The 10,054-nt window shown below is 39.6% G+C and overlaps 1 protein-coding gene across 1 annotated transcript; it reads right to left on the bottom strand.

Moving 5' to 3' along the window:
- Nucleotides 1–4,307: 4,307 nt before the first annotated feature.
- LOC131240581 (F-box protein SKIP1-like) lies at nt 4,308–9,426 on the bottom strand. Its single transcript, XM_058238869.1, has 2 exons — nt 9,025–9,426; nt 4,308–5,140 (listed from the first exon to the last, which is right to left on the bottom strand). The coding sequence occupies exons 1-2, from the start codon at nt 9,369–9,371 to the stop codon at nt 4,627–4,629; spliced, it is 861 nt and encodes a 286-aa protein (XP_058094852.1). The 5' UTR covers nt 9,372–9,426; the 3' UTR covers nt 4,308–4,626.
- Nucleotides 9,427–10,054: the final 628 nt, after the last annotated feature.

Raw genomic sequence — 10,054 nt, 5'->3', positions numbered from 1 at the left:
AGGCCAACGGTTTGAACATGCAGATCTTCCTTGTGGGGCTTGGATGCTGGTACGAACGTGCCAGATTGCTGCTACGTGTTGCTATGCATGGTAGGTTTGTGGGCTTGTGAAAAGGTCATGCAGACCTTTGAGAAGGCTAATGATGCTCTACTAACGATCAGCAGATCAAGTGGGACTCATGGGTGGATGCCCCATGCACCAAGGTCGGTGGATCCCTGACTGTGGGGCCCACTGTGATATATTTTTCCTCTATCCTCGCCGTCCATTTAGCCAGCTCATTTTAGGGCATGATCGAAAAATACAGCAGACCCAAATCTCAGGTGGATCACGCCACAGGAAGCAGTGGTGATTTACCATGAAACACTTCTTATGGGCCGCAAAGGTTTTGGATCAAGCTGATATTTGTGTGTTCTCTTTTTCTAGGTCTTTGTGACCTTAACAACAGGCTTAATGGCAAATAAACATTCTGGTGGCCCCCAAGAAGTTTTTAATGGTGGGCGTTCAGTCACCACTGTTTCCTGAGGTGTGGTCCACCTGAGATTTGGATCTGCAGCATTTTTGGGCTCATGCCCTAAAATGAGCTGGTGAAACAGATGTGCCGCATGTTCTAAGAGAAATAAAAAATAAACACGGTGGGCCCCACAGTTCCACCGCTGGCCACACGGTCAGGGTTCCGCCGTTTGTACACGAATCGAGTTAGCTTGTTTGTACACGAATCGAGTTAGCTTTGTTAACTCGCTCAACTCGACTCGAAAAAGCTCGATTCGAGTTAGCATTGTTAACTCGCTTAGCTCGACTTGAAAAAGCTCGATTCGACTCGGTTTGAAACTGAGTTGGAGCCGAGTAGAGCTGATTTTTGGAGCTTGAAAAAATTTCGAGCAGCTTGTCGAAGCTCGAATCGACTCAGATCAAACCCCAACTCGAATTGAACTCGGATCGAACTATTTCGGTGACTTGGTTATTTTGATATTGATGTTGCTCACCAAGTATTTGATGAAATGACTCAATGAAGTGTTGGCTGGTGGTGAGGAAGGTATGGATATGAACAAATACCCTTGTATCTTGATTTTGATGTTGCCTACTGGGTGTTTGATGAAATACGATGAACAAATACCCTTGTATCTTGATTTTGATGTTGCCTACTGAGTGTTTGATGAAATACGGGTAAATTATTGCTGTTGTTTTACGTGCTGCGAGAAATTGAAGGTGCATGGGTTTGAGAAAATGCCGCACATGCTCGATCTTGGCTCGAACTTGACTTGAACTGGCCTGACCTGCTGACTGAACCGAGCCGAGCTGGCCAGTCAGGAGACTGCCGAGTTCGAGTTAGAGTAAGCTAGTGGTTGAGCTGAGTCGAGCTCGACTCGGTTTGACTCATGTACAGCTCTACTGCCAGCCTGGGCTGTTCATTTAGTGGGTCCCATGTGCATGATATTTGATGAATTTCCCTCGAAATCCTAAAACGGGCCAGCCAGGCTGATGGGCAATTAAAGGAAGCCAAACCCTGACCCGGTGATTAAACGGGCAACGGGCTCAAATTTCAGGGCTGTACCGATCCCTCGGTCCTTGTATTAACAGTCCAAAGTGGGCTGGCCTTGTATTGAAGCCCAAGCATGGCCTAAAAGCTCGACGGGCCGGCCCAGCCCATTGGCAGCCCTAGTTGGCATCATCTAACACAAGGTGCGGCTTTAGTATGATAAGAAATGCAAAGTGGGGCCCACTGCATAGATATTGACAGTTGATGATTAGGCCTATTATCTGCCTGATATTGGCCTTGTGTTTTTTTTTTTTTTTTCTGGCATCTTGTTGATTGATGGCTAGGATGGCGCAGTTAGGTTGATTCCAAGATCATCACTTGCCAGGAGTCTGATGGAATGATTGAGCTGCCTGTATTAGTGATGAAGTTGACTTTCTAAAGTACTAACCGAATGGGCCCAGGAGTTTGAATGTAGTGCAAGGTGGGCCCCACCTCCATCCCATCCTTGATGGATAGAACTCGGTAACTTGAGGCTTGATGGCGTCATCTGCAAGCAGATACTGGCCTATCCGTGGAGTGATGTTGAATATCTGAGAATGCCAACCATGAATTGATCACTCCCTTTCTTTTGAAAAGAAGCTTTCTCAATTCAAAGAAAGGAGTCTCGGATTCCTCATTTTTTTTTTTTTTTTTTTAAAGGCACCAATTTCTGTATTATATGCTTTAGATTCCGACGGAGGACTAAATATAGGTGTGTTTGGATGCACTATTCAATTGAATTGCAACAATTTATCTAAAAAACAGAAAAGAAAAGAGAAGGATAAAAAAAAAAAGAAGGAAAAGAATATTACAGATCCCACAGCTGGCTAATTGATTCTACAGTCAGTTAATTAATTTTCTAAATTCTAGATTTTATCTCCATGTAGAAAGTCATTATTAATGTAGAGCTAATAAAAATGCTAATTTTGAATGATAGCAATAGCTGGTAGACAACGTATAGTGACCATTTCGGCGACATGAGCAAAAGTCTCATGGTAATCCAACCCTGTCTTCTGATTATACTCCTTGGCTATCCTTTGGCTATGAGACGATCATTGTAACGGTCAAGAAAGCCATTAGAATTATGCTTTATTTTTGTAAACCCTTTTACATCCGATACGTTTTCTGGGTAGGTCTCTTAATTAATATCAATTGATTATTGTATTTGAGATTGCAGTTTAGTTTTTATAAATTGTGATCTCAAATACGTAATTATGATCAATAAAATGTGATGAACTCATTTTTAAGTGGCATCAAACACACCTTTAGGATTTGGTAGAGACACAATCTTGCCCGTAGCTATTAGAAGTATTCGAAATCTGAATTACATGCAAGTCAGCAGAGGGGAGTCTCTGCAATTCTGCTGGCTCTGTTTTTGAGTACGTCCTTCATGATTCGTAGAGGGCACTGTTTGATGCTGACGTGTTCTAGCTCAGTGCACGAGTCTAGGATGTTGCAAAGAACTTCACAAGATATTGTAGCATTGTTGAGGTTGAGAAACTTAAGAGTTTTGGCATGAAATTCCCAATTGAAGAGTAGATGGCCTAAATTGAGGTCCACCAGGCTTGGACAAGATTGACCCATTTCTTCGATCACTGATGCGGAGACAGCGGAGAAGAACTTAACGTTGATGAGTTTCAGGTGATTGCAAGTGCGAATTAGATTGAACAGAGCAGCTGGCGATATTTGACGACAATTTGGAAGGGAGATTGACTCAATTGATCGGCATCTAGCTTGCAATTGGATCCAACATGATGCATGTTATTGAATTGAAATGGTGGGGATTTTAGTTTAACCCCCTTTGATGGAGTTGATGACCCAAAGAAATCACCGTTCCTTGTGATTGATTTCGTGAGATGAAAGTAGAAGCAATCTCTACTGCTATCAACAGCAGAATTACTTTCGTTCAAAGAGTGATTTGATTATGATAATGGTGCATCTATATTTAACTTTAAATTTTTTTTTATCAAAACACTAATTCATCTATATTCTAAGACTTGATCCCACAAACTGCAACAGGAGAGCATACACGAGCACTTAGACATCATTTTAAATTTACCCAGACCATCAATATCATGTATCAATCAAAATCTATGTGGTGGTAAGGGGGGGGAGGGGAGAGAGAGAGAGAGAGAGAGAGCCCTCACAGAATCTCTCTCTCTCTCTCTGTTACCATTACTGTGTTCTTCTCTTAACAACGTCTTTCTAGGCCACTTCTAGTTCTAAATCACTACAATTTTCTCACTCTATATGGAGCTAATTGTTGCAATTCAATTGGTTTGTGCATCCAAATGCTGCCTTAGGACTGCTCGTTTGCCACTTAAATTTGAATTCATCTCATTTTAGTTAAGGATAATTGAAAGCACCTCCACTCTAAGAAAATTTTAAACGTGTCCTCTTTATTCAGGAGAATTTTGAACACCTCTCCTCTGTTTTAGATTATGACATATACCTCCTCCTGTTTTAGAAGAATCTTAAACACCTCTCTGTTTCCAAAGATCTGCGGTACATTCCCCCATATAAGTAAACATCACTATTATCGTTTAGCAATTGATCATTTTATCCCCATCTCATATGCAACTAGCTGTAGACATGTCGGCCACCATAGGAATTGCATGTTATTTGATTGTTTTAGCACATCACTCCACCATGAAAAGGGGCACCCCAGAGATCTAGCTACTCCAACCACCAGCAGGCCCACATCATGAATCTGGTGGTCTTTGGGTTTGATTGGATTAGCCTGCTTTTGGACTTCCAATTTTTGCAGACCAACCCTACTATATAGGTTGGATGTCATTTATACATAATGGTGGGCCCCATTATATAATGGAATTGTGTTTACATTTGTTGTAAAAATTATTCCTCTTGATTAATATCAATTACATACTAGAGATGGTAGTTTATATAAATTTTTGGTCATATTTTAATCCCCATAAAAAATAAAATGATCTCTACTACATAATTACGATTAAGTAAAATTAGAAGAACTCATTTGTAAGTCGCATCAAACACACCCTCTCAGTATTTGATAGAGACACAATCTTGGCAGTAGCTATTGTAAGTACTTGAACTCTGAATAACATGCAATACATACCTAAAGATACCAAAGCTCATGACTGTGGAAGTCTTCTACGAGGATCAGGTTGATGGGATCTTCGTATGCATGCAGGGATCCTTATGGATGGGAATCGAAGTCCGACATATATTTCACGGGTGTACTTGAACTCTTCAATTCTTCTGGCCTTGTTTATGAGCTCATCATCCATGATCAGTCGAGGATGGCAGCATCGGATGCTAACGTATTCTAGCTCAGTACTAGAGTCTAGGATGCTAAAAAGAACATCACGATATATAGTGGCACTGTTGAGGTTGAGCCACTTGAGTTTCGGCATGAATTTTCTGATTCCTGTTGACATTTCTTCCGTTACTCTTAGATGGCCCAAATTGAGGCCTACTAGGCTTGGACAAGATTGACCCATTTCTTGTATCACTGATGCGGATGCAGCAGAGCAGAACTTAACGTCGATGAACTTCAGGTGCTTGCAAGTGCGGATCAGATTGAGAAGAGCGGCTGGTGAGATTCGACCACAATCTCGAAGGGAGATTGACTCAATTGATGGGCATCTAGCATTCGATTGGATCCAACATGATGCATGTTAATGAATTGAAATTGTACGAGTTTTAATTACCCCATTTGACAGAATTTAATTAAGACCCAAAGGATCCCACAGCTCATTGTGATAGACTGCATTTCTTGCACAAGTAGAAAGAATCTCTACTGTTATGTCAATGGCAGAATTACATTGCTTCAACAAACAATATCAGGACCACCAAATTTACCCCAGAAGAGGGGAGTGCTATGATCTTGATAATGGTGTAGTCATATTTAACTTAGGGCCTGTTTGGATGGTAAGTTGCTTAAGATAGGTTACTTATGTCATAAGTAACTTATTTTAGTTATTTATTTATTTATTTATTTATTAAGAAGATAAGTATGTTTGCGTAAAGCATCTAAGTTTCACATTATAACACTCGGTTTCCTTGGGCACAAGTATAAACTCTAGCCGTAAAAATTCGGAATGTTACAAGTAGAGACTGTACATTTGTACAGGTAAAGAAGATGCCTAACACCTTCCCTCTTTGTAACTGAGGCCCCTTACTCAGAATGCCGGATTGCAAACCAGGAGTCAACTTAAGGAAAGAGAGTCTTCGGATTTCTCTAGCCCTGCATATTCTGGAGGTTTTATTCGACTGCGGGATTTTGAGATTAAGTGGATAGTGGCGACTCCAAACTTATAATCAAAGTCACACCCCCTACACAATCAAAAACCAAAACAGATCACCTAAAGCGTGGGCACCGATCTCCTAGCGTTCACAGTTTGGTAAACAACATACTTATCAGCTTCTCCTCTCTTTCGTCTCTCTTATGCCTCTCTTCAGCAACTTAGGAAAAGTAGAAAAGCTAAAAAAAAAGCTGAAGTGATTAACTACTTTTGAGTAAAAAAAAATTACTTATAACTTATCATAAACCAAACTTATATGAAATAAGTTACTTATTTACTGCTGTAAGTAGAAAAAGTAACTTATTTGGTGGTATCCTAATAGGCCCTGAGAGGCTGTTTGGATGCAAACGAAGTTGTGTCCAACGCAAAAATGTCTTAGCCTGTCTATCATTGTTTTAAACAGTATGCATGAGAACTGAGGAAAATTGAGGACAAGGTGCCCCAAAAATAACTGATTAGCAATGATAACATGTTTCTCGAGTAAGGTGGAAGAAAAATAACAGAAGCTTATCCTTAATTCGGTCACTTGGAAACACACTGTTCAGTGCTCATGTATCAAATATGCCAAATGTGCAGCCTTTCCTATTCAACGGTCCTCTTGTGCCACATGTGACACCTCATAATATGCTTTCGCGCGTTGTTTCGTTGAGGGTTAAAATGATAAAATTAAAGGGTACTTCATAACGGTAGGAATGTCCCAACAACCATTAACAGCTCTTCACTTTTCCATAGAGTGTGGATCTTGTGTCGTACCTTTCATTGGTTCATGCCATCACAGATGACATTGGCTGACTAAATATTGATTTTGTCTCTTTCAAATAGATTTATTTATTTTATTTTATTTTATTTTTTATTTTTAATTCTTTAACAGACGCACTTGACACACACCGTAGCCGAAATATTTCACCGCCTATAGGCTCTCAAACCTAGACTTCATGTTGAAACTCCCGAGAGTCCACCACCGAGGCCAGGATGAGGACCTAAATTTGTCTCCCAAATAGATTATGAACACAACACAACTTTTAATGTGTGGAAATTTTATGGCCCTGCCATGATTTATGTGTTAAATCAACATCTGCCATCAAGTTTTGCAGATCATTTCAGAGCATGAGCCCAAAAATGAGGCACATATAAAGCTTAATTGGACCACAACATAAAAAAATAATGAGGATTGAACTACTACTGACGAAACCTTCTTAGGATCCACCGTGAGGTTAATTTGCCATCATAATCAAAGCCTCTTGTAGACTTTTTTTTTAAAAAAAAATAATTAATTTATTTATTTTAATGATGGGCATTCAATTCCTACTATTTCTTGTAGTGTGGCCCATTTGAGCCTTGGATTGCCTCATTTTTAATCTCATGCACATGGAAACAATGATGGACAGTGTGGATCTGACATATACATGATGAGGCCACGGGAGTTTTACATGTCAACACTTTTGATTCTCTTCTCTCCCAAGAATATGATGCACTACATAGCAAGCAATAAATTTCTTAACATGTTTAATTTAGGCGGCCCCATCACGATGTATTTCTTTTATTCACACTGTCTATAAAATTTTTGAAATCATTGTAGGATATGACCCCAAAAAGAAGGTAGATCCAAAACACTAAGTGAATCACATCATAGGAAGTAGTAGGAATTGGACACCTACAACTAAGAGCTTCTTGGGACCAGACAATGCTCTAATCAAGCTTATATTTGTGTTTTTCCTTTATCCAGGACTGTGTGACCTTATGAACAATTTACATGGTAAATAAGCATCATAGTTGACTCTAGAAAGATTTCAATGATAGTTCGTTAAATTCTAATTACTTTCTTTAGTGTGTACTTTGCTTTGAGCCATGGATGTACTTCATTTTTTTAGGCTCATACTTTAGAATTATTTGAAAAAATTGATGGATAGTGTGAATATAACACATAAATCATAGGGAAACTTGATGTAGAGCAGGTCGCGGACAGTTACATGGCCAAGATGGATTAGAAAAGGCCTGGTCGATGACAGAAGTGATCCAGACCATCGAACCTTAAATCGGGCGTTTCTTGCAATTCGGAATGAGTTATCTGACATAAAATATATGATTTTGGGGTAGAACGAGCTACTGAAGCCAACCAACCCCACTACATCAGGTTGCGTAGCCCGGAATTGTGAAAACCCCTGGATCGATGGTCGTTTCCCCGTTTTAATTTTGTTTTTACTATAAATAGTAAGTTTTAGTTTGATTATAACTCTTCATCCGTCGGGCTTTAGGAGTTGCGCCCAACGTGAAAAGAGCTTAGAATAATTAGGAGAATGGCTTGGTGAAGCCAAATAGGACACTTACTATTTTTGGCCGAGAACCTTGCGCACTAGTAGACATCACGACCGTCTATAAATAGTAAGTTTACTATTTATAGTAAGTCGCGGATTCTAGGTTTAGTTGTAGTTTGATTCTAATTTCTTTCCCATTGCTTGGTACCCCTATTTAAAGGATTGTGAACTCATTTTTATTCATCAATTAATCAATTTCGAATTTTTTAGAATTTATTTCTATTTTCTGCTTTCTTTCCTCGTGGATTCGAGAAGCCTCTATGAGGAGTCCAGAGAAGCTCCGTGGATTCGAAGTAGTTATCCTCATCATGTTCATCCCTGCGTCAGAACTCAAGAAAGTTTCACATGTTAAAAGTTATGTTGTGTAGTATGAATTGACGCAATTTATTTTGGAGAGAGTCTGTGTGTTTTGTGAGCTAGTGTGGGCAATGAGAAGCGACGGCACATGAATTTCCTGTGTCTGGTCAAATTCAAAATCCCCTTCTTTTGGAACGTATGCAGAAAGAAGATGTGAAAAGTAGGAGGTTATTTCAGCCAAATAAATAAATAATCCATTTTCTATAAATAAAAATTATTGGACTTAAATTCTCTGACTCATGGACTGAAATGGGACTGGGTCACACCATGATTCAGGCTAGGCCTCCGTTCAAACACAACCAAACCAGTTATCTCAGCAGCTTTTGGCATTAGTTGGGTGATTTAAATTCATCACAGGCTTCAATGATCATTAAGAAGGCCATGAGAGCAGAGATGGTTGGGATGATCATCCAAATTATTGGATTTTGATAGTCCTAAAGTTATGCTACAAGGGCATCCAAATCTATGATTTTTTATGATCATTCCACCATCTCTGCATCCCAGCCCAAAGTTTCGAGCATTTGGTATCATGAATCAATCAAAGAATCCAAACCTGTCAGCGATCATCTGGACCATAGTGTCGTCAGCAATCGGGTGGACACAAATGGACTTGACTCCGCCTCCAACATGCCTTATCATGTATTCAGACTCCTTGAACAGCCTATCTTGATACTCGGGTTTTTCGGTTTCTTCCGTTTCTTTGATGCAGTTATCTACGAATCTTTCCTGATGATACAATTGGATACAATCCCAGCACTCTGGATAATGGGCCACACTACGCCACGAATGGCACACACTAGCAACCGATATCAGCGATTCAAAGTCTAGTTTGGAGAATATTTGTATTAGGATTTCTTCGAAGAGCAAAGCCCAACATACATCGTAAGCCCGATTATCCATGGCCCGCTATGCTTACTTGCGCTTGCTCTCATTGCTTCTTCCCTTTTATAAAGGGTAATGGCTTCATTAACAGGCGAATCTTTGGTATTATCTTTTGATATTGGTTACATGAATTTATTACTATTGTTTGGATTATTTTTTTCTATGAACCAGATCGTTTATGTGATCAGCCTCACTTTGGATGGGGATGTTTAAAAAAAAAAAAAAGGATTTAACATGAAAACTAATTGATTATATAAAGTTCGTGATTATACTTCTATTTCCAATAAAATATTCAAATTACAAAGGATTGAGATAACCATGCTAACGGTTTGGATCAATAGATGTGTACCCAGATTGAACGGCTAAAATTGCGAAGCATGATAGTGGAATGCACCGACATGTATTTTAGCTTTTTTGGTTTCGTAGTAAATGAAGCTCAGCGCATCTGGACTTTGGGATAATGCGCCGCACACGTGCTTCCAAATGCGTGCTGACGAGGGATGTGCTTAGATTGGAACGGTATACGGTTTCATTCTCACGATACACACGAGGAAAAGTTGTAAGGTCCACTATGATGTATGTATCTTACCCACGCCATCTATTTGTTCAGTCAGCTCATTTTAGGCCATAAGCCAAAAAATGAGGGAGATTTGAAGCTCGAGTGGACCACAGCATAGGAAATTGTGGAAATTGAATAGCTA

This window comes from Magnolia sinica, chromosome 3, assembly GCF_029962835.1.
Source record: "Magnolia sinica isolate HGM2019 chromosome 3, MsV1, whole genome shotgun sequence".
NCBI lineage: Eukaryota > Viridiplantae > Streptophyta > Magnoliopsida > Magnoliales > Magnoliaceae > Magnolia > Magnolia sinica.
This window is presented reverse-complemented; position numbering and strand designations above follow the sequence as displayed.

Coding starts and splice junctions, on each gene's coding strand:
- LOC131240581 (XM_058238869.1), bottom strand. CDS start 9,371: ATGGATAATCGGGCTTACGATGTATGTTGGGCTTTGCTCTTCGAAGAA. Junction 5,141..9,024: donor GTCCAGATGATCGCTGACAG/GTTTGGATTCTT, acceptor ATCGAATGCTAG/ATGCCCATCAATTGAGTCAA.